The sequence below is a fragment of the Oryx dammah genome, unplaced genomic scaffold (assembly GCF_014754425.2).
Source record: "Oryx dammah isolate SB20612 unplaced genomic scaffold, SCBI_Odam_1.1 HiC_scaffold_5, whole genome shotgun sequence".
In the NCBI taxonomy this organism is placed as follows: Eukaryota; Metazoa; Chordata; class Mammalia; order Artiodactyla; family Bovidae; genus Oryx; species Oryx dammah.
In genome coordinates, this window is record NW_024070189.1 from 69,649,213 (window position 1) to 69,674,249 (window position 25,037).

Consider the following 25,037-nt stretch of genomic DNA (forward strand, 5'->3'; position numbering starts at 1 on the left):
GTGTAAATATTTCTGTAGAACAGATTCCTGGATGTGGAATTGCTTGTCAGAGGACGTTCATGTTTAGAAAATTTTTTTTACATAATGACACCATGTTTAATGAATAGGAAAGTTCAGGTGAGGCCATCTCAAGGAAGGGGGCCCAGAGAGGGCTGCCATGTCTTGTGTGAGAGGTAAACTGTGACACCACTTCCCAGCACCCCTCTCCTCTACAGGGATTCACCTTGGCCCCCTCAGAGCCTCTCAGCAGTCCTATGGGGACAGCAGAGCATGATGACTGGCCCCATTTTACAGGTGGAAAAACTGAGTTTCAGGCAGATTCACTGCTTGCCCAAAGCCACACAGAGTTCCTGGTCTTGCCTCCTGCATCACCGTGGCCTGGCTCAGAGGAGATGTGAGTGGTGTGAGGGACAGAGGCGTGGTGTCCTCCACATGGGCTGATGTTACCAAAGTTGACCTCAAAGGAGCTGTACCAATATATAAGCCCACCAAAACTGTGCCCGATCCATGGGAATCTTTGTCTTTCCATGAAAGATTCCTTTGGAGACAAGGATGACTTGCATGTTGCTGTCAAAGTCTAGGTGCTCTCAGCTCCGCCAGTCTCTGTGAGTTAACCACAAAGACCATCTCAGGTAGGGTAAGACTCACATCACAGGTGTGTTTATACACTGGATTGGGACCCATACATAGGTGTTGTTTTCATCCTTTCCCAGGTTTGAGGAATAGCTGCATGGAAAATGTGAACAGTGGGGAGAATTGAATGTACCAGGTCCTACTTTTAGAAAACTTGACAGAGGGTCACTGGGCATAGACTGGAAGGAGGTGGGGGTGATTTGGTAAAACTTTCTCTTCTCCCCCATTTATTTGTTCATTTATTTATGTATATCAGTAAAGATACACATATTCTTGGATTCCTTTTTTCTCAATCCATATTATAACGCCCATTAATTACTTTGATGTTCAAATTTGGCTAATGGGAGTCCCTTCAAACTGGCTTTTCTGTCCAGTTGACACTTCCCCCTCTATTCTTTGAGGACTTCTTGCATTCTGGTAAAAGATAGACTCATTCTGCTACGTGTTTATTTCAACACCCCCAATCTATTAACTCAGTTCTGGCACTATCTACCTAGTGTGTGCGTGCTAAGTCACTTCAGTCATGTCCAACTCTTTGTGACCCTATAGACTGTAGCCTACCAGGCTCCTCTGTCCAGGGGATTCTCCAGGCAAGAATATTGGAGTGGATTGCCATGCCCTCCTCCAGGGAATCTTCCCAACCCAGGGACTGAATCCGCATCTCTAACGTCTCCTGCATTGGCAGACTGGTTCTTTATCACTAGCACCACCTGGGAAGCCCGAGAGATAGGGTCAGATCCCACAAGTTCTCAGTCCTACAAGACTTCCCTTAGGTTGCCTGTGCTTCTGACCCACTCACTATAACTTGGAGATTCCCAAGACCCCTACCTTGAGTTCCATTAATTTACCAGAGCAGCTCACAGAAGTCAGAAAGAGTTTACTAACTAGATTACAGATTTATTATAAAGTGATATAGTTCAGGAACCAGGTAGAATAGATGCATAGAAGAAGGTATGTGGGAGGAGTACAGAGCTTCTTCCTTGATCTCTCTGAGCACCTCTCTCCCTGTATCTCCAGTGTTCACCAACCTGAAAGCTCTCTGAACCAAGTCCTTTTGGGGTTTTATGGAAAGTTTTCATCACATAGGCATGACTGGTTAAATCATTGGCCCTTGGTGGTTGAACTCAATCTCCAGCCCCTTTTCCCTCTTTGAGGTAGGTGGGTAGGGTAGGGCTAAGTTACAACCCTCTGGTCAGACAGTTGGTTCCCATGGTAACTAGCCCCATCCTTACTGGCTTTCTAAAAATTATCTCAGTAATATAAATTCAGGTGTGGTTAAAAGGGCTTGTTATGAATATCCAAAGACATCCTTAACGACTCTTATATTTTAGAAAATTTCAAGGGTTTAAGAGCTCTGTTCTAAAATCTATGTCAAAAACCAAATAAATATTTCCTAGTATAGATCAGAATCTCACTATGTATTTTCCCTGCGCCAGCCCTGAAGTGCACCATTTCACCAAGGAGCCTCGGTTCCTTTCAGTAGTAAATAGTAACTAAAAACTAAGATCTCAGTGCTAGACATGCTCATTGGTACAGGGGTGTTGTTGTTTCTAAGCCCTCAGTGTAGACAGAGCTAGGAACTATATCACATCTGTCTATTTAACAACACTATGCATCTATTTCATAGTAGAAACCTCGAGTTGACAATTATTCTTTCATTCTCTCCTTTCCCTTATGTCTTGTTTTATGTTTTTATATTTTGTTGGTTTTTTTGTGGGCTTTTCTTTTCTTTTTGTATCTCTTGTCTCTGGCTAAAGAACCCTCTCAGCACACTTAGTGAATTGACCTCTTGTTGGGCAATTCTTGTCATTATTCATTTTAATGTTCAAACTGTCCTATAATTGGTCAATGGAACCCCTTTCACCTAGTTCCAATGTCTTTTTGCTATGTTCCCATCCGTTTTTGAGCATTCTTGTTCATAAAAGCAAAAGATGTTCCCTACTCTCACCACTTCTCCAAGTTCATTTTGGTGCTAATTGGCAATGAAAACTAGCATCTGAGCCTTAGGTGAACTTGTTGCTTATGAAGTGTCATTGTTTCCAGACCTTTGTAGAGCTAGAAAATACATACAAAAATATTAAAATACAGAAATTAACTGATACCCCTAATCTTATCTGATGAATTTTCTTCTCCCCCCCCCCATTCCAGTTTCTTTCATATCTTCACAGTGAACACGGTGACTCCTTAGCAACATGAATATATGTTTACTCACCTGCTCAATCCTACAACACACACAGATAAGCTTTGGAATTGTCTTTCTTTAAAAGAAAGAAAGAAAGAAAAAATCATATTCATACATGTACACATTCATATCTACATAGGCAAAGGTCTCTCTTTGCCCCCTTTCTGCTGAGCCTTTTAGCCGTTGCCAACATTCTGGGGCAGACAGTGGGGTTAGTGTATCTGTTGGCTCTACAGGAAGCAGAAGAGCATAGCGCCAGCTGGGTATCCAGGAAGCCGCCCAGGACCCAGTCCAGTGGCCACGAAAGCACTTCACCACAGGCCCAGGGCAGGGTTCGAGGACTCACTGGGTTAACCAGGCGTCACTGTCCTCCTCTTCGAGGACGCGTTTCTCGCCAACTGGTAATGGGCAGATGGTGAGCGGATCTGGGTGTTCGCTGCCATCGTGGGCTCTAGGCCTGAAATATGCGCAGAGCATCCCCGAGAAGGTGTCGGTGAAGGTGAAAAGGTGGGAGCCGTCGGATACGTTGAAGAAGGACAGCTTTCCAGCCTCAACATCCAGAAAGATGCCCACGCAGCGGGGCGGCACGCGCACGCTGAGCGGGACGCGGTGCTGGTCTAGGATGAAGTACTCACAGCTGTTCCACAGTCCCATCACCCAGTAGCCAGTCGCCGGGCTCATGCGAGCATGCCCTGCACTCGGCACCGCTGCCAGACACACACCGAGAAACCAGCGGCTGCGGCGGCCCACGTGCACCTCCCAGTAGTGGCGGCCAGTGGAGAAGCGCTCCCGGCTCAGGACGCACGTCTGCTCAGAGAACCACTGAGGGTTCTCTGACCCCAGCACAGTCCTGCGTGAGGACACGCTTTTGCCATCCTCGGAGACCTCCAGGCTGGGGTGGGCGGAGCCAGGATCCAGGGTCACATCCACTGCGCAAAGGCACAGGGTCAGTGCCTGCCAGGGACGGTTCTGCCCGCACCCACATCCCTGTCCCCTCCCCTGATAGGCAAACCTCTAGTTCTCCCGATGGAGCAATAGGTGGAATAGTTACCCCTCTCCTGAAGCCCCTCCTCCACCCTGGGACTGAAGAGGCATGGAAGTCACTCCCTAGCTTTTGAAAATGATAAGAGGAATTCATTTCCTTCCTTAACTGGAAGGCTCTTGAATTCCATGGTGCCATACAAAGCACAGATAGCAAATGAGGGAGGTTTGTGGGAATGGAGGCGGGCTCACTTTTCCCAAGACCTGGGCCGCAAGAGGGCTCCCCAGGTAGTGATAGTGGTAAAGAACCCGTCTGCCAAAGCCGGAGACATAAGCGAGAGGGGTTGATCCCTGGGTCAGGAAGATCCCCTGGAGCGGGGCATGGCAACCCACTCCAGTATTCTTGCCTGGAGAATCCCATGGACAGAGGAGTCTGGCCGGCTACAGCCCATAGGGTGGCAAAGAGTGCTACACGACTGGAGTGACTTAGCACACACGCCCAGTCAATAGGAAGGAGCTTAGGACTGGTTCTTCCTGGCTGCTCTTATCACTCAGTGTGACCTTGAGATCACTAGTGAGCTCTGGGCCTCTGTTGTACAGCAATGTTAGGATTTTAAAACTGAAGGGGACCCCTAAGATCATCTAGTCCAGTACCCTGCACTCCAGCAACCCATTCCCCCTCCACCCCCAAATCACACTCATTTGATGGACAGGGACTCCAAGGATCCCTCTGTCAAATAATGTGGGAAGTTCTGCCAGATGGAAACAAATCTAGTAAAACCCAGAAAGTTATATGCATGTGGGAGCATCAGAGTGCACACAAATGTGTGCATGTGTGAGTGCAATCACATTTGTGCATATGAGCGTGTATGTGTGCAGGCATATGTGTCATGTTGTGTGTGTGTGCAAGTGAGCTGGTGAGTTTGTATGCAGGCTCCATCCATGGCTCCTGGAAAGACCCTTCCTCTAATCTCAGTTCTGGAGACCTCCCTTCTGATTAAGATCCAGCCAACCTAATTCACAAGATACAGTTCCCTGGCTTCAGTTACCTGCATGTCGTTGAGCTGCTCTCCACTCTGAAACCAAACAGAGAAGAAAAAGAGACTCAGAGATCTGAGGCAGTAACTCTGGAACCTTGAGGGAGCCTTAAGATGCATGAAGGATGCCTGTAAACTGAGTAATCTCATCTCCATCATGATAACTTGTTTGGACCCAGACTAGCCTGGGTCCACCATGGCATCTTCCCAGGAATTTGGGATTGGGCAGGGAGGCTGGTGCCAGTGCTGGCTTATGCCAAAGCTGTGTACAGGCTGAGGTGGTGCTGGATAGTGGGATGACAGAGTATGTGAGCAAAGAGAACCAGTATAGGCAGTTGGGATGCCTTGAAGGATGGAAACAAAGCCTCCATTTCTGACTGGCTTAGTCCCCAGGAGGCCCAGCTGAGCTTGGCTCCTGTTCTAAGACATCCTTTGGATGCCCTGACTTGCTCTCTTTCTTACTGTGTGGATTTCTGTTTTGTTTTATCTCGTCCTATATTACAGCAGAGAGCACCAAAGTCACAAAATGCAGAAACAGTAGAAGACGTTTTCAGAGCTCCATAAATTTATAGTTGGGCCTTTCAACCCTGATTTTGCATCAGAACAACCAGTAGAACTTCACAAATCTAGAGCTCTTGCATAGAATAACTCAAATCTATACAGATGTCAATCCTCCCTAAATTTAGCTATAAATTCAAACCAATCCCAGCTAAAACTACTTTTGGATGTTTTGGGGAACTTCATAAATTTATCCTAAAATTTATATTTTTAAAAGGTCCACAAACTTTAAAAAAGGAAGGGGAAATGGAGGAGAACTTGTACTTTCAGGTACTTTAAAAACCAAGATAATAGGTGACCAAGAGGCAGACCCATCAAGACATGGCAACTGAGTATGCACTAAAGGTGATGTCCACATTGAGGGATAAGTCACAGATAGTGTGTAGTAAGTGGCACTGGGGAAGCTAACTCTTTATATGAGAAAAATCACTGGATTCTCATCTAACACCACATAAAAAGGTAAATTTCAGATGGATAAAAAAACTTACACATAACATATAAAGTGAACAGAAGAAAAAGTAGGAGACTAGATTTGTGACCTAAATGTGAAGAAGATCTCCAACAAAAGTTAAAAGACACCAACCATAAAGTAAAAGTGTGATAAATTATATTTTATCAGAACTAATTATTTTCAATAAGGGGCACCATTGGACAAAGCTAATAGCAGATGACAGAAGAGAAGAAGGAATTCACAATGTGTGATAACAATGAGAGATTAATATCATATATATTATATAATAATAATAATATTGCATGAAGGATGCCTGCAAGCCCAAAGGCTCCATTCCCCAGCACTGACACCAGCCCTGTCCTGTGAATCAACAAGAAAAAGATAGCAACAACATATGGAAAATAGGCAAAGGACACGAACTGGCAATTTTCAGAAGAGGAAGCCCAAAAGCCAGCTAGCATGTAAAGAAATGCTCAGATTTCTTAGTGCTCAGTTGAGTGCAAACCCAAAGAATAATTACTCAGCTCCATTGACTGGCAAGCTTAGAAAGCTGGCTCACACGAGATGTGGGCTCATGGAGCTTCCATGCACTGCTGGCACGGGATGATGGTGCTACTTTCAGGAATCCTTCCATCCCACTTAGTGAAACATCCCTAGTAGACCAGCACTTCTCCTCTTAGAGAAATCTCCACACAGGGCCAGAAAACAATTTATTCAGCACTAGTGGTCTATAGTGATATGGAGTTAGAAGGCTGGATGTCTACTCCAGTAGGATGGCTGGCTCAAATGGAGTGCTCTGCAGCAAGGGGATACAGACTAGAGTTAAATGTGGCAGCAGGGATAGATATTAAACCACAGTGATGAGTGAGAAAAGCAAGTGAGATCAGCATGAGACCATAAATATCTTTATAGTAACTACAGTGTATGCACACAAAACAGAAATTTCACCTCTTGCAAGAATACATACAAAATAAAGATACACATGACTGGCTGTTTTACGGGGGAAATGGAAGAAGGTACAGGGACAAATATTTACATGTAAGGTAACATGCCCATTCCAGAACCACAGGTGAGAGTCTTTGAGGGCAGGCACCAGGAATCTAGGTGATTCTCATGTGCAACCAGGATTGGCACCAATGATTTACTGTATGCTTACAACTCTGTTGCTGCTGCTAAGTCACTTCAGTCGTGTCCGACTCCTGGCGACCCCATGGACTGCAGCCCACCAGGCTCCTCTGTCCAGGGGATTCTCCAGGCAAGAACACTGGAGTGGGTTGCCATTTCCTTCTCCAATGCATGAAAGTGAAAAGTGAAAGTGAAGTCACTCAGTCGTATCCGACTCCTGGCGACCCCATGGACTGCAGCCCACCAGGCTCCTTCGTCCAGGGGATTTTCCAAGCAAGAGTACTGGAGTGGGGTGCCATTGCCTTCTCCACCTCAGGGCAATGTAAACATAAATATAAAAGTCAAAGTCAAATATAGCCTATACCGAGTGACATAGATTAATACATGTGTGTAGCAAATGGAATAAATCAGAATGAAGCATAGTTGGTTAGAGCAGGTGACTAGGATGCTGAGACATAAAGTGAACAGTGGGAGAAACATGGGCTTCACTCACCAGCCTGGCCTTCAGCCCTTCTCCAGTCTGAAGTAGCCAAGGAAAAGCAGAATTAGAACAAAGTCCCTTCAGCCTCCTTGTTCACACATCAAATTTTGCACCCACTCCCCTTTTTCCTGCCACCCACCCAGCCAGCAGGGTTCCAGTCTGGCTGTCATACCTGCTTGGGAGATCAGAAGAACATTTACAGATAACCAGATAGACAAGAAGAGAGAGTTCTGGGCAGGGGAGACTCACTTACCCAGCTCTACTTGAAGCTTCCCTGTAAGCAGAACCCGCAGAGAAAATATCAGCCTTTGGATGAGTGAAACCACCTTCACAAGGCAGTTAGGTCACTGAGACGAGGTTTCATAGTCTTAAACTATTACTCATTCCACCTCCTGTTTTAGGTGCTGCATCACCCATCTGCAGGCTTCTTACTCCTCACCCTATTCTTTGCTCTACGGCAGAAATCTGCACAGGGCTGGGAAGGGAAAACATTTGCCCTGAAACTGCAAGCTTGTCCTAGGGAGGAAGTCCGGTGTCAATCCAGGCACAGGGCACATCCTGCATGAACCTCAAGGTCACTTACCGGTTATTATTTTAATAAACTGGGTGGATATCACACTCAATTATTTCCCCTGGCAAGATACCAAGACTCTGATATTTTGCCACCAGAAATGCATTCCTCTGAGTTCTCCACTCTATGCCATCTTTTAAAAGTTAAGAGTTGGAAAGGCAATGATATACACTAATTCAGACTATAGTGTTAATGACTTATGCTGTTTTGTTGTTGTTTGGTCAATTGCCTTTTGTTTGTTTCCCCCTGCATGATTAGGTAGACTGCAAAACAAGCTTCTACTTCACTATTTTGTCTGGTGTTTTTCTGGGGCAGACAAAGTGGTTCTCAAGGTCTTCCCCTACCCATTGTGGCCTTCTCCTCCATCCCCTCATCCTTTGAATTCACTCTTTCCTCCTCCCCCAACATGGTTTCAAGGTGCTGAATCCCCCTGGGGAGAAAAGTGGATTTGATAAATTACTTTCACTTTGGTGCAAATTACAGACGCCTTCTTTCTCGGTGACATTTGCTTTAAAAAGAGAAGGCTATCCTAGGAAGATGAACCAGAAGGAGGAGACCTTTAACCGTGGAACTGTAACTGAATCATGTAAGTTGCAGGAGAGAGCCTGGCAAAATCTATCCAGAAAATCTTAAGTCATACTTCCTTGGCAGGTGTGCACACGTCCATTTGGGAGGGGAAAGGCAGGATGCACAGAGGGCTGGATATAGAATTAGATCACTGTGATTCAGTGCTCTCCAAAGGGGGCCTAAAATCACTGAACCCCTGTTTCTGCCATGGGTTACCCCCCTAGCCCACCGCCAGCACAATGGGCATGGCACCCAGAACTTACCCAGCTCCGCTGTGAGTTTCCCTGGAGAAAGAAACAAAGAATAGAGAAAAATTTCCATCCATCACTGAGGGCTTGCTTCTCCAAAGTGCACAGACTTGGAACCCACATGCTCTGGAGAGCCAGTTTGAGCTGGACATGGGAGAGGAACAGGCTCCAAGGCAAGAGAAGTGAAAGTAAACCTCTGCCTCAATCCTTCTCTGCCCCCTCCCAAACTCCCCTAACCCTAGGTGCCCTACTTGTCTTCTTGACCCAGTGCCCTCAGAGATGTGGGTGAAAAGCCCGTCTTTCTTCCCACTTACCTTTGTCTTTCTCTGCCTGCTTCTTCAGCTTTTCTGAAAGGAAGGAAAAAAGGGAGCAGAGATCAGTGCGTGCGCTACTCTACCTGTTTCCTGTGTCCCATTCCCGCCCTGCTGCCAGGCAGGATGGCCCCTCAGCAGTGGCCTTCCCCGCCCCACCACATGGCCGCCTCCACCACTTTTCTCCTGGGCAAAGCCAGTTCCAGGAGGGCAGCCCCCTGACTGCCTGGTACCTTGGGACTTCCGTTGCTTCCGAAAGAAGTACAGCACCAGCATCATGAGGAGAGCCAGAAGGAGCAGCAGGCCCACCAGAGTCCCAAGGAAAGCTCTCTTCCAGGGAGAGGTTCTGGGTAAAAACACATCTGGAAAACACCCCACTCATCACTAAATACTAAGACACTGTATGTCAGAAAATCTTTCTAGCAACTGGTTGGCCCTTTCTGGGCCCTACCATGTGTGTATGCATGCTTAGCCACTTCAATTATGTGTTCAACTCTTTGCAACCCCATCAACTGTAGCCCACCAGGCTCCTTTGTCCATGGGATTCTCCAGGCAAGAATATTGGAGTGGGTTGCCATGCCTTCCTCCAGTGGATCTTCGTACCCAGCGATTGAACCCACATTTCATATGTCTCCTACATTGCAGGCAGAATCTTTTCCCACTGAGCCACCTGAGAAGCCCAGGCCCCACCACAGCCATCTGTAAAATGGACATGAAAGCTATTGCATGGTGCTCAGGAGAGGTAGTGTCTGAGGAAGAGTGGAAACTTGAACTTGCTCAGCACAGAGGGGAAAATACTGCAAACTGAGGGATGTTAAAGCAAGGAGATGATGGGCTCTGCCCAGTCCTTCATCTTAGAATTTATGTGACCACAGCCCTGACCTCCCTCTACTTCTCACTCTTGCTTTACATCTAAGAAAATTAGAAATCAAGGTGTTGATATCTGAAACTCGGTGAATAATTGCTACCTATTGCTCTGACAAACTATGGGAAATTCTGAAAGAGATGGGAATACCAGACCACCTGACCTGCCTCTTGAGAAATCTGTATGCAGGTCAAAAAGCAACAGTTAGAACTGGACATAGAACAGACTGGTTCCAAATTGGGAAAGGAGTATGTCAAAGCTGTATATTGTCACCCTGCTTATTTAACGTATATGCAGAATACATCATGAGAAATGCCAGGCTGGAAGAAGCACAGGCTGGAATCAAGATTGCCGGGAGAAATATCAATAACTTCAGATATGCAGATGACACCACCCTTATGGCAGAAAGTGAAGAGGAACTGAAGAGGAGAGTGAAGCAGGTAGCTTAAAACTCAACATTCCGAAAACTAAGATCATGGCAAATGGATGGGGAAACAATGGAAACAGTGAGAGATTTTATCATTTTGGACTCCAAAGTCACTGCAGATAGTGACTGCAGCCATGAAATTAAAAGACATTTGCTCCTTGGAAGAAAAGTTAAGACCAACCTAGACAGCATATTAAAAAGCAGAGACATTACTTTGCTAACAAAGGTCCATCTAGTCAAAGCTATGGTTTTTCCAGTAGTCATTATGAATATGAGAATTGGACTATAAAGAAAGCTGAGCACAGAAGAATTGATGCTTTTCAACTGTTGTGTTGGAGAAGACTCTTGAGAGTCCCTTGGACAGCAAGGAGATCCAACCAGTCCATCCTAAGGGAAATCAGTCCTGATTATTCATTGGAAGGACTGATGCTAAAGTTGAAACTACAATACTTTGGCCATCTGATGCCAAAGAACTGACTCATTGGGAAAGACCCTGATGCTGGGAAAGATTGAAGGGAGCAGAAGGGGACAACAGAGGATGATATGGTTGGAAGGCATCACTGACTTGGTGGACATGAGTCTGAGTAAGCTCTGGGAGTTGGTGATGGACAGGGAAGCCTGGCATCCTGCAGTCCATGGGGTCACAAAGAGTCGGACAAAACTGAGTGACTAAACTGAACTGAACTGATTGCTCTGATGAATCCATGTGTCATATTGCCCTTCATGCAAACACCTGGCTTCTACTTCTCATCACATCTTTGCAAGAATTGTTATCAAAGCCATGTAGGGCTGACTGACAGTTCCCCTCTTCCCACTCCAGGCATCCTAAGGAGTATCTGCCCAGAAGCAGAGTGTGGTGCAGAGCCTACAGAGACAGTGGCCAGACAGTAAAGAAATACAGCAATTCTCTAGAAACTCTTGTGGAAATTCGATAGAATAATTTTGTGTCTGTTGAAGATAATGAAATTGGTGTTTTTATCTCAATGGTCCTTAATTTTTTCTTTTTATTGTAGTAAAATAAACATAACACAAAATTTACTATCTTAACCATTTTAAGTTTATAGTTCTGTGGCATAAGTACATTCACACTGGAAATTCCCTGGCAGTCAACTGAGTTCAATCCCTGGTTGAGGAACTAAGATCCTGCAAGCCATTGTGGCATGGACCAAAAAAAAAAAAAAAAAAAAAAAAAGTACACTAACATGGTTGTGCAACCAACACCAGCAGAACTTTTTTTAATTGTCCCAAACTGAGAGTCTGTACCCATTAAACACTAACTCCCCATTCTTCCCACCCAGCCTCTGGTAACTTCTATTCTGCTTTTCCTCTCTATGAATTGATGATGCTGGGTACCTCATATAAGTAGAATCATACAATATTTGTCCTTTTGTGTTTGTCTTTATTTCACTTAACATAATGTGTTGTTTTGGTTGGTTTTTAATTTTCTTTTTTTAGCAGTGTGTTTTTATTATTTGGTAAAAGTATTGAGCCACAAAGGACTGGTCCTTCACCACAGATGGTTTTTGAAGCACTGACCTAGGAGGTAAAGCGCTCAGAGTCCTAAGCCTTGATGACCTGTGATCTCCATCTTGCTCTCTGTTCCAGCCTTTCCTGCATCTTTCCAGCTCTTCCAGTAGCTATGCACATTTCCACCTCAGGACCTTTGCACTTGCTGTTCCCTCTACCTAAATAGTCTCCTTGCAGAAATCCACGTGACCAAACACCCTTTGTCAAGGTTAAACACAAATTTAAAAATTTGTGCAAAAAAGCAAGCGAGATTCCCCTTCCCCTTCTCTTAGACTGTTTTCTTTAGAAAATTTATAAATTCTTTCTCTATCCCTTCAAGTGCTTCCCAGGTGGCACTACTGGCAAAGAACTCAACTGCTAACACTCTTTGACATAAATCACAGCAAGATCCTCTATGACCCATCTCCCAGAGTAATGGAAATAAAAACAAAAATAAACAAATGGGACCTAATTAAAACTAAAAGCTTTTGCACAAAGAAGGAAACTATAAGCAAGGTGAAAAGATAGCCCTCAGAATGGGAGAAAATAATAAAAAATGAAATAACTGACAAAGAATTAATCTCCAAACTATACAAGCAGCTCATGCATCTCAATACCAGAAAAACAAATAACCCAATCAAAAGGTGGGCAAAAGACCTAAACAGACATTTCTCCAAAGACATACCAATAGCTAATAAACACATGAAAAGATGCTCAACATCACTCATTGTTAGAGAAATCCAAATCAAAACCACAATGAGGTATCATCTCACACCAGTCAGAATGGCCATCATCAAAAAGTCTGCAAACAATATATGCTGGAGAGGGTGTGGAAAAAAGCGAACCCTCTTGCTCTGTTGGTGGGAATGCAAACTGGTACCGTCACTATAGTGTGAAGATTCCTTAAAAAAAATGGGAATAGAACTGCCATATGACCCAGCAATCCCACTACTGGGCATACGCCCTGAGGAAACCAGAATTGAGAGAGACACACGTACCGTGCATGCGTTCACTGTAGCACTATTTACAATAGCTAGGACATGCAAGCAACCTAGATGTCCATCAGTAGATGAATGCATAAAGAAGTGTGGTACATATACACAATGGAGTATTCAGTTCAGTTCAGTTCAGTTGCTCAGTCATGTCTGACTCTGTGACCCCATGAATTGCAGCACGCCAGGCCTCCCTATCCTTCACCAACTCCCAGAGTTCACTCAAACTCACATTACTCAGCTATAAGAAGGAATGCATTTGAGTCAGTTCTAATGAAGTGGAGGAACCTGGAGCCTATTATACAGAGTGAAGTTAAGTCAAAAAACAAATACTGTATATTAATGCATGCATATGGAATTCACAAAGGTGGTACTGGTGATCCTACATGAGGAGACACAGATGTAAAGAACAGACTTTTGGACTCAGTGGGAGAAGGTGAGGGTGGGATGATTTGAGAGAATAGCACTGAAACATGTTCATTACCATATGTAAAATAGATGACCAGTACACGTTCGATGCATGTAGCAGGGCACCCAAAGCTGGTGCTCTGGGACAACCAGAGGGATAGGGTGGGAGGGAGGTGGGGGGGGGGCGTGGTTCAGGATGGGGCGGACACGTATACCTGTGGCTGATTCATGTTGATGTGTGGCAAAAACATCACAATATTGTAAAGTGATTATCCTCCAATTAAAATAAATTAATTAATTTTTTAAAAGAAAAAAAACTGGTTAAAAAAAAAAAGAAGCTGACTGCCAGTGCAGGAGATGCAAGAGACCTGGCTTCAGTCCCTGGGTCAGGAAGATCTCCTGGAGGAGAAAACGTCAAGCCACTCCAGTATTCTTGCTTGGAAAATCCATGGACAGAGGACCCCAGCAGACCACAGTTCATGGGGTCAAAAGGAATCGGACGCGACTGTAGTGACTTAGCACGCACTTTCCTTTAAGATGTATATAAATCTTTCTGAAAGTTATATAAGGACCTTCCAGCTTTACAATCCAGGAATGATTTTCTTAAGGAGCTCAGAGCCATCTCTTTGAAATGGAAACATCAAGAAGAAAGCACTCCTATCTCCAGGCCCCCTGGGAGGTTCACTTAGGTATCTGGCTCCAAGTTGTAGCTACATGCTTGTCACTGAGATAAGAGACATCTTTCTCCTTTGCATAAAAGCAATTAGCTAACACAGATGTTACCAGTTACCCAATTACCAGGTGAATTTTGAGTGAACTATGTATCACACACATATATATCCCTATGAACATTAAATCCATCAGTGGGGGCCTCATAACAAAACTTTGATGCTAGATAATGGCCTCACTTTCAACTCATTCCTAACAGTCTTCTTTCCTGATTCACCACTTTTAAATCCATGTGTATATATTCAACCCACCATACTTAGCACTCTTCCCTCCTTCATGTTTCTCTGTATCACTAATACCTTCAAACATGTGCTATAATTTACTCTTTTGCATCTGTTTCCCCCATGGAATGTGCATCTGAGGGCAGGGGTTTGGGGAACATTGTGAGTGCTCAATAAATATTGTTTGAGGGATAAAATTAGGAACACATGGGTTCTTATGATTCTGTCTAATAATATTGGCTTTCTGGAACCTCCCCCAATTACTGTACTCTTAGTAGGTTTTAAATATTATGGCTTCAGGTATCAAGTTCAGCCTGCCCTGTACACAACCAAAAGAGCCCTTTTGTCCTAATAGATGGTTTTGGGTATAATGGCCTGGAGGAGGACATAGCAACCTACTCCAGTATTCTTGCCTGGAGAATCCCAGGAACAGAAGAGCCTGGCAGGCTACAGTCCACGGGTTGTAAAGAGTCAAACACGATTGAAGTGACTGAGCACTCACATACATAGGGATAATGGACACGGAGAACTTAAAGGCTAAGAAGATGAGGGTGAGCTGGTACCCACTGACCTGCTATGTGGATCACAAACTCCTTCTTTTGGCCTAGGAGGTGGTTCTGGATGGAGCAGGACACGTTGCTGTGGGCCCCCTCTTGGACGACCACAGATGTTTCCAGACTGAACAGGCCTTGGACATCCTCAGTGATGTTTTCAGTCACCGGGGGCAGACATCGTCCGTGATGGTCTCTCCACTGAGCCTGCGGCTTGGGATACCAACCACTGGAGTGGCACCTTAGCTGAATGCCTCCCTCCTTGAAGCCCTCAATGGAGATATGAGGGTCTGAGCCCAGCCCTGGGAGAGGCAGGAAGAGTAGGATAAATTAGGCTCCTTCCCAGATGTACATGAAATTCATGTCACCAGTCACCATTTGCAGTCACCATAAGGCATGGTGACTGTGACCACTCAATACATGTGGGCTTGCAGCCCACCATGGACCATAAATGACAGGCTAAACTGTAGATAGCATGTGGGGACAGCACTACCTCTGAAGGGCATTTTAAAATAGGGAAAGGCTGCTGGTATTCAGCCATATAATGCAAGGGCCCGTCCCCCTAGGTTGAAGAGTAATCCCATCCCAAATTTCAATAGATTGCCTTCTCTATCTCTCGAATCCCACCAGAATTAAAGTATCTTTGTTATGCATACTTTTACAAATCTCTTTACCCAAGTAAACTAGCTTTATATTTTGAATATGCAAAACTTTAATATGGTTTAAACATCAATACTATAAAAAAACAAGTAGATCAAAAAAGCCCCAGGCTTTTCTCCATCCTTTGCATCTCATGCTCCCTCTCCTTTAAGTAACCAATTTCATTAGCTTCCTGTGTTTCTTTTGTGCCATGTTTCTTCTCCTTTCATACACAAAAATTAATATGCTATAGCGCTTCTTTGGCATCTTGCTTTTTCTATGCTTGGACATTTAGGGAGTTTCCATCAACCCTAAGTACTCATTGGAAGGACTGAAGCTGAGGCTAAAGCTCCAATACTTTGGCAACCTGATGCAAGGAGCTGACTCATTGGAAAAGACCCTGATGCTGGGAAAGATTGAAGGCAGGAGGAGAAGAGGGTGGTACAGGATGAGATGGTTGGATGGCATCAGTGAATCAGTGGACATGAATTTGAGGAGGACTGAGGAGCTCGATGTGCTGTAGGCCATGTGGTCACAAAGGGTTAGACATGACTTTAGAGACTGAACACAGCGACACTGCTGCACAATGTATATTTATACAAATGCCTTTCTTTCACATTGGAGTTGTGGGAGGCATAGCTCCAGGGTCAACTCCCAGAGGTGGAATTGCTGTTCAAAGGCAGACACAAAGGAAGTCCTGTTAGCTATTGCCAAATCCCGCTACGCTGGAGTTCAGGACTTTGAATTCCATCAGCAAAGTAAGAAGGGGCCTGCTTCCTCCATCAAGAGCGTATAGTCCACCTATTCAGTGTTCGTCAGTCTGATAGGGAAAAATTACCTCTCTGTAGTTTTAATTTGCCTTTTTCTCACTGTGAGTAGAATAATTGTCTTTTCCTTTGTTTAAGGGCCATTTTGTGTGCGTTTTGGGGGTTCATTTCCTAACGAATATTTTTTAATATTTTTTTTTTTTTTTAATTAGAGAAATTTTCCCTTTCTCTGTGCTTTTCAATCTATCTTCCCTTGAGCTCTTTCCAAATGGATCCTTCTCCCCTCCGTGTTGGGGACTGACCAGATCACGCACCTGCTACCTCCAGCTCCCAGGTCGCTTCCCCAGTGAAGTCGCTGGAGAGGAAGCGGCACCCATACAGACCCTGGTCGGCGGGGACTACGCGGTGGAGCCGCAGAGTCACGCTGCCGTCCGCGATATCGTCCGTGATGAGCTGGGTCCTGTTCTGGAACCGCTTCATCTGCCAGCCGTGGAACTGCTGCTGCTCCCGGTACAGGTGCACCACGTTCGAGGCCTGGCTCCGGAACCAGAGGATCTCCATGTGCTCGGCGTCCCGGTACGGCGAGAGGTGGCAGGAGAATTCCACTTCATCGCCGACGTGTGCCAGAATGGGTTCCTCATGGCCTACCACCCTGATCTCCTCTAGGACAAGATCCCAGACAACAGCCCAGATTAACTTTCCTCAAATAAGATAGTGTACATATGTTTTGTGGGTTTTGTTTTGTTTTTTTTTCCAAAGATTTCATGTAATTTAATGCCTCAAAAATATGTTTATTTGTTTGTTTTTTCAGCTTAGAAATCCACAGTGAACTATTCAAATGACAAAGGTGAAACTCTACAGGACAACCAATCCTGTTTCTTGAACAAGTAATTGTCATGAAATAGTTGGATGTGCCATGTTAAAAACTACATGAGACACATTACAACCAGATACAAATGTTTGGTGGGGTACTGGTAGCTGGTCTGAACCAACCAGCTGCCAATATTATTCAGGGGATGGTTGTGTCAATATGGCCAAGGCATTAAATTAAATGGAATCTTTGGTAAAAAAAAAAAAAAAAAGTACACTATCCTCTTATGTGAATAAAAATTGACGTATTTGCATAAATGTGCAGAATAAAAGATCTGAAAGAAGAAAGACCAAATTATTGATGGTGATCATTTCTGCATGGTGTAAATAGATGTTTTCTTATTTTTGCTTTTGTTTTCTTATTTTGCTTTTTTGATTTTCTAATATTTTATAGTGTACACGCATAGCTTCTGTAATAACAAAGAATATTAAAATAATCTCGGGGGGTGCTTCTTGCCTCACAGGTTTTCCTATCTAAGATCAAATCCTGCTGTCAAGATTTTTATTCATCTGGATCTTTCATTTGATTGTCCTCTGCAGTGATGTCTCCACGTGGCTGCTTTACTGCAATTGTTTTCTGAAACTGTTTACTGCAATTTCCATGAGAAATTACTGCTGTTCCAGCTGCAGTGCCTTTCCACCCAGCATGCCTTCATTCATTTTTTTCTAGCTTCTGTGCTCCTCCTTTCCTTCTTTCAAAGCTCAGCTTAATCCCACCCCCAATTCTTCCTTTATGAATTCCTCCCATCCTTCACTTTGCCCATAGAGCATGGGAGCACCTTTCTTCTCTCCATATGAGATCCCTTGTTGCCTACTGGGTATAGCCTTGACACCGCTCCTACCAGCTTCCCTCTTCAGGTTCTCTCCAGCTGTCACTGCTCCCATGCCTGATGCCTGGCCCTTTCCCTGGGCATACCCTGCCTCAGTTTCCTCTCCATCTGTCATCTTCCTACAGACTGTCTCTTGCAAGGTTCTACTCATACAGTTCCTCCTGTCTATGGCCCTTCTTGGCTTTCTGGAAAAAACAAATTGGTCTCTTAGCTGTGATCCCAGATCTTTGGGTACATTTCTCTTGCAGCTCTGGTCACACATGTATAGCATGTCTGTCACCTTCCTTGAACTGACTGCTTTGTCAATCACTTCAGCACCCCTGGTTTCCAGCTCAGGGAGTTGGGGAATTCTATTTGCATAATTAGTTTACATTCTCTGTTTGTTGCTTCTTTCATGAGAGATGGTATGACCAGGATCCTTTCTGTTCTTCAAAAGCTATGGCTTATATCGCAAGAGAGGAGTTAAAAATATTTTCCAGCTGGTTCAGCCTAAGTACAGACCGATAAGACTTTCCTGGCATCCTCCCACTATGCTTTCTGCCATGTTTGTGAGCTGTGGAGTTACTGGGGATAGGGGAGCCCTGAAGGGATGGTGGAGGAGCACTGTGGGGCTGGATGGTGCTCGGGGTCAGTGACTCTTTAACAACTGGGATGGAGGGCTTATTTTTTAGCCCCTGAGAGAGCCTAGTAAAAGGCTGCAAGATCTCAGGCCTGGAATAACCTGCAGAAGGGGTGGGCAGAAGCTGATGTGCTCACTGAGGTCCTGGCTGTCTGGGATGCAGATTAGACACGTTACCTGCGCACAGCACCCTGGGCTGGAGGAGGAGGAGCAGGTGAGTGAGGAAGAAGAGACTGCTGGGCAGACGTCCTCGCTGGTAGGAGTTCAGGAAGACTGAGAAATCCATCACTTTTCCACAGAAGTGGGGGCCACCTGCAGAGGGAAAAAGACATACTGGAGTGATGCGGTAGGGTTAGAACCCCACGTATCAGGCCTGACATCTGTTATTGCCTCAAGCCTATTTTTTTCAGGGACTTACAAGCTCCAGTGGCTGGCTTCTTCTAGTCATAGCCAGATGTGAGAGTTGCTTCTAATTTTAACAGGCAGCATTGCTTGTCGTGGGGTTGACCCTTGCTTGGACTCACAGTCCTCCAACAGGACAGGGCCAAAGGGTCCCAGAGGAAGCAGCTTCTGAGCTTCTCATTGTTTAGAGCCAGGAATAGAGCCACGCATTGTGTGGGAGCTGAGTTAGGTTTCAGTGACTTGGCCCAAATAAAGGGAAATCTATAAGAACTCCCAGATGCCTTTTCCTTTTCTCTGCCCAAACCTGTTCCCAATTCCCTTTGACCTGGAACATCAGGTCCACAAAACAGAGGAACAAACACAGTGCACTATCTTTTTTTTTTAATATAAATTTATTTATTTTAATTGGAGGTTAATTACTTTACAATATTGTATTGGTTTTGCCATACATCAACATGAGGCATGCACGCCTGGCTGCCTTTTAACTCCAGCCACACCTAGGACACCTTTTTCCAGCCCTGAGACCTCAGGTGGAGTTCCCAGGAGGTCAGCTGCTGACGGTCACTGAGTCAATAGCATCTTTAAGACCACAGTCATGGGGCTGTCTCATCGATTCCTCCCCATACCCATCCGTGGCCCCAGAGACCCAGCCCCAGTGCAAGCAAGGGCTGTTTCCTCTTCACTCCTGATGCCCCTTGAGAGCTGTGGTAATGTAATATGAGAATCAGTGAGCCTGAGTAGCCAATTCATCTTGGGAAATATACAAGCCTCCCCACATTTCTCCTCTATTTAGTTGTGGGACGTTATGCAGATCATGTAACTTGCTGAACCTTAATTTTTTCACTTGAAAAATGGAAGAAACCAATCCAACTCAGAGGGTTGTTAAGCCTCCAAGATGAAATGGATGCTCTTTAAAGAAAAACCAGCTCCTCCCTCTGCACTCAACTTCCAAACATCTGCATTCTGCTCCCCATCTTCTTCTAGAGGCTACATCCCTCTCCTTTCACTCCATCATAGCATCCCAGAGCAGAAAGGCCCATGGCAGCTTCAACTTTCTTGCTTCCCCAGTCTCCCCCTCCCTCTGTCTGCCACCCCACTCTGCTGTTTGGTTTGCCTTTACCACAGACGGGCGAGGTGGCACCCATTCCTGGGGTCCTATGGCTACAGAGCCCCCGCCACACCATCAGTAATATCACCAGCAGGGTTTACACGAAAGACTTTAGTTCCTTTTTTATTGTGTAGTTGACTTACAATGTCTTAATTACTGCTGTACAGTAAAGTGATTCATTCTTTTTTAAAAAATATTTATTTCCATTATGATTTGTGTTGGGCTTCCTTGGTGGTTCAGATGGTAAAGAATCTGCCTGCAATGTGGGAGACCTCGGTTTGATCCCTGGGTTGGGAAGATCCCCTGGAGAAAGGAATGGCTACCCACACCAGTATTCTCGCCTGGAGAATTCCAGGAACAGAGAAACCTGGTGGGCTACTGTCCATGAGATCACAGAGTCGGACACGACTGACTAACACACACACGGTTTGGGTTATAGAGACTTCCCTGGTGGCTCAGACAGTAAAGAATCTGCCTGCAATGCAGGAGACCCAAATTCAATCCACTTTCTTTTAAAAAAATATTTTCATTATGGTTTATCATAGGATATTGAATATAGTTCTCTATGCTATACAGTAAGACTTTGTTTATCCATGCTACATACGAAACTTACAGTAAAAAAAAAAAAGAAGTTGAATTCCAAGAGTTGAATAATGGTTAGCAGAGGAAGAGGATGGGGGAATGTGGTACATGTTGGTCAAATGGTACAAGCTTTCAGTTATAAGATGAATAAATTCTGAAGATCTAATGTATAGCACGGTGATCATAATTAATAATACTGCATTGTATACTTAAATTTTGCTAAGATTAAAGTTTTAGTGTTCTCACAACAAGCAAAAAAGATAACTATGTGAGATAGTAGATATGTTGATTAATTTGGTTGGGATTATTTCACAATGAATGCGTTTATCAAGATTTCATATGGTACAAATATATACAATTTGGGGGGCTTCTCTGGTGATCCTATATATAGGATTTTCCACTGCCCATGCAGGGGGCCCAGGTTCAATCCCTGGTCAGGGAACTAGATCCCACATGCCGCGACTAAGAGTTCACGTGCCGCGACTAAGAGTTCATGTGCCACAACTAAAGACCCTGTATCCACAACTAAGACCCAACACAGCCAAGTAAATAAATATGTTTAAAAAATAAATAATATATACCATTTTTATTTTCAATCATACTTCATAAAGTTGAGAGAAAAACAATTAGGTTTTAGTAAATTATTTCTGCAACTATTCAAGTAGTCATATTTTTTTTCCTTCTTTTTCAATTGATTAATTTACCTAAACTGTCAAAATCCTTAGAATAAAAGAGTTGACAATGAAAAGAAAGCTAACAGTATGTGAAAGACTTTTAAACTGTTGGTCATGTAGCAGAAGATGGTCTGAGGAAGTGTGTAGGTAAGTTGATGGAAGGCAGGCAACGTGAATGACCTCTGTGCTGGAAGGACCTGGGCTGACAGCACCACTACCAGAGGGAGAGGCAATGGCCTGTGAGTCAGTTGGTCAGGGGCCTTGCCTCATGGAAAGCAGAGGCTAAGTTGGGGAGGCTCCATTCATGCATCAGAAGGGGCCCCTAAGGAAGGAGATTGGAGTCCCCTTTTAAGGGGGCCTGGCTATTTTGATAGCCAGCAGCTATTGGAATACGGTCCCACGATAACCAGCAGAACAGAGGCCCTGGGCCAGAGCCCAGGCTCAGGCTGGGCAGTCTAGCCTTTCGTCCTTTTGGCTGACAGCAGAAACGTGTCTGCGACAGGCCCACCAACTGGGAACAAAGGACACAGAGCCCTATGAGTGTGAAGCTCTAAGGATACATCAGCACCAGCTAATGCCTTCCAAAACAAGAGGAGCTCAGAGGGTGTTTATGGATCCATACGGATTGGCCAGACTGTGAGGAATTAGTCGAGACTTGTGCTAGGAACAACTTGAGTGTTCCCAAGGCAGCAACAGGGCATTAGATAGGCCCGCAGCTGGGGGAAGGGGCACCTCACAGCAGGATCAGTATTCAAGGTCCCATATTCCTGGGGAAGGAGGAAGCTGCCATCGATCAGTCAGTCTGTGTGTTCCAGACCCTGGAATTACTATCAGGACTGCATTTCTCTATTGTGATACACTCTTGTGACTTCAGTCACTGAGGCTGCAGGTGGAAGAGGTCATAAACACACATACATACATGCATGTGTCCACAATAATAAAAATTAACATGAACTCAGTGCTTACTATCTACCCAGAACTTTCCTATATCAGAAGTATTATTACTATTATTATAGGACCAAGGTACAGACAAGGAAACTGAAGCAGAGTGAGGCTAAGTGACTTGCCCTGCACACATGGCTGGAAGGTGGTGGAGCTGGGGGAGTTCCTCCCAAGCTCTGCACTTCTGTGGATGCAGCCTCCTCACCAGCACTGTCGTGTCAAGGCTGGGTGCACCTCAGTTCTCCTGTCCCCCGATTCACGACCCCTGTTAGGGACCACCTGGTCACAGACTGCAGCACTCACCCTGACAGCATCTCACGGCAATTGAAGAAGTGGCTTGAGTCCCGAGATGTCAGCCGCAAGACTAACCAACCAATAAATGAATACAGACAACTCCACTTCTGATAAAACAGCTTAAAACGAGTGTTTCCTTCAGACCTTGTCAACAGCATCTTCTCCAGCAGGAAGTCATGCCCCATAGTACTTTTGCTTCCAACACTCAAGGAGCTGATTTTAAAGCCTTTAATTGGAGGGAAGCCGTCTGGTGAATTCTTGAAGGGAAATTAGAGGGGCTGAATGCTCCCTTCCTGTTCTAAAGAGCATGCTCCTCCCTGTTTGCTGCCCGAAGTTTGCCTTTTCCAACCTCCCTCAGCAGTTGAAACACTCTGATCCTTACCCCTCTGAGAGGAAACCCCTTCTGATCTCAGCTATTCACATCACAGTGGAAATGGATTTTAGCTTCGTTTTCTGATGGGGAGGTTTTGCTGGGGAAAGGTGAGAGACTGGACACGTTGCAGATTTGAGGAAGAAGGAAGACTCAGGGAGGGGAAGGATGGCCAAAAAGGGGGTCCCAGGTTAGAGTTAAGCTCTGCTGGTGGGGAACACGCTCCCTGCTCTCCAGGGAGCCTCTGAAGACACAGGGAGATATAAGGGTCGTGCACACCAATGCCAAAGAAATGCTGCTGAAATGCTGCTACCCTCCACCCAAGTTTATCTTTCCTCTTCTTTCTTTGTTCCTTCTCATTTTTTCCCTGGCCACACTCCAACTTCATTCCAGTTTTCTCCTCCTGCATCTCCAGCTCCTGAACAACATTGATGTTTTCTTGATTTCCAGTCCTTCAGCTCTTGAGTTTCTCTTTAAATATGATTTTATTTTGCTTTTGCTGCTCTTGTAGGCTTGGGCTGTGTGTGCTTTGCCCCTCTGTCATTCCCTGTGTCCTAAGCTTTAAGCCCCTAGGGGTAGGACTTTTGCACTCTTGCACCCTCTCCTTTTCCAGCACCCACAGCAATGCTTTGCCCTCTGCAAACTGTTAATTAATGCTCCCCAGCTTGCTTTGGTTTTATTTCAATAGGTCCACTAGAGTATTTACACCCCTGGTCTCTAAGGGAGATGAATTATCCCAAGGAGAGATCTTCAATGAGGTTTCATATGGCTTGAGGGGGAAATGGGATGTGTCTGAATCCTTCCTCTTCAGGTGGAACTGCCAGAACGGGCATCTCCCCTCGGTCACACTGACATCCTTACCCTGCAGCCAGGTTCAGCTGATAAGATGGTACCAACCCATGCTGTGCTATCTCCTCAGCCCTCATTTTCTGTGTCCCATTTCTGAAAGGTGGAGGTTTAGACAGGATTGAGTCACGTACCTGGCAGGTAGCAGCAAAGGGTCCAAAATGACAGGTGATCTCAAGTTCCCTGCAAGGGAGACAATTGCGAAGTATCCTGGCTCCAGATGCTAAGGTCTCGTAGACACGAACTGGCAGCGCAGTAGGAGGGGACCAGCTCTTCTGTGACAGAATTACTCACCCACCTTCCACATTAAGATACATGCTGCTTGCTCAGCCCTTTGTTATAAAAACCAAGATAGATAGAACAAAACGAGGAAGTCTCTGTCACATCCTGCCTGAATTGAATTTCCATAGAAAGTGCCCCACTAAGGTCTTAGAAGTAGGGTAAAGGTATCTGGGAGTTTTGTAGGGACTGCAAACTACAGAAGCTCAGAGCAGGGAGAAGACGCTCCAGCTGGCTGCCCAGGATCTCTGGGGCTCCAGGGAGGCAGGATGGCCATGCCTGCCCCTTTCTCTTCACCTTCATAGCAAAACATACAGAGACTGGACAGGAATATCCACTAAGGATTAGGAAAGGTCTGGTACTCAGCTCTTACCTCTGGTGCTCAACTCTTACCTCCACAGGGTTAAGGACAGTAAGAAAAATAATCTCAGAACTTGGCCATGAGTAAAACCTGCAAGAGCTGCTCACATACAACTTGGAAATGCAGCAGGGTGTTGTGCTGGGACTCCTGTAACAGAGCAAAGCTCAAAAAGAGAAGAAACAATGACTATCCCACCCTACCACATTTTGCCATATGCCACTGTGCCACGTTGGTGTTAGTGGGAATGAAGCACAATGGACCAAGGTGCCAGCCTAACCAGCTATTACCCCCACCCTGACATCGGTCCTAGGGGACAAGTCAGAGCTGTGGTACAGGGGACTTCAAGCACATGGAGGACTCCCAGAAAGAAATGCCTGATGCTTAGGGAGGGGCCTGTGCAGGTGCTGGGGTTCTGGGTTAGTGGATGGAGGTGAAAACAGTGAACTTCAGGGCCCCAACCTGATGGTGACGCTCCATATTGAGGCAGGCTGGTGCATGCACCCCATAGAGACATCCCAGGACAGCAAAGGGAGCTGAGTAGTGAGCTTAAATGGTGGGTCCCAGTCCCAGGGGGTTGGGGAGACAGGGGAGGGCCTAGGAACAGATTTAA

General features: G+C 45.2%; 1 protein-coding gene across 3 annotated transcripts; it reads right to left on the minus strand.

The window, feature by feature from the left end:
- Positions 1-1,493: 1,493 nt before the first annotated feature.
- BTNL9 (butyrophilin like 9) lies at positions 1,494-24,125 on the minus strand. Of its 3 annotated transcripts, none has more exons than XM_040240373.1 (11): positions 23,922-24,125; positions 18,747-18,881; positions 16,565-16,912; positions 14,865-15,146; positions 9,379-9,507; positions 9,149-9,181; positions 8,850-8,870; positions 7,702-7,722; positions 7,461-7,487; positions 4,846-4,872; positions 1,494-2,688 (listed from the first exon to the last, which is right to left on the minus strand). In XM_040240373.1, exons 2-11 carry the CDS (start codon positions 18,853-18,855, stop codon positions 2,654-2,656), a joined length of 1,032 nt encoding a protein of 343 aa, XP_040096307.1. In that variant the 5' UTR covers positions 18,856-18,881; positions 23,922-24,125; the 3' UTR covers positions 1,494-2,653. The 3 variants fall into 3 exon arrangements, with proteins under 3 accessions (XP_040096307.1, XP_040096305.1, XP_040096306.1); XM_040240371.1 differs by having other exon boundaries at positions 1,507-3,744; XM_040240372.1 differs by lacking the exon at positions 7,702-7,722 and having other exon boundaries at positions 1,507-3,744.
- Positions 24,126-25,037: the final 912 nt, after the last annotated feature.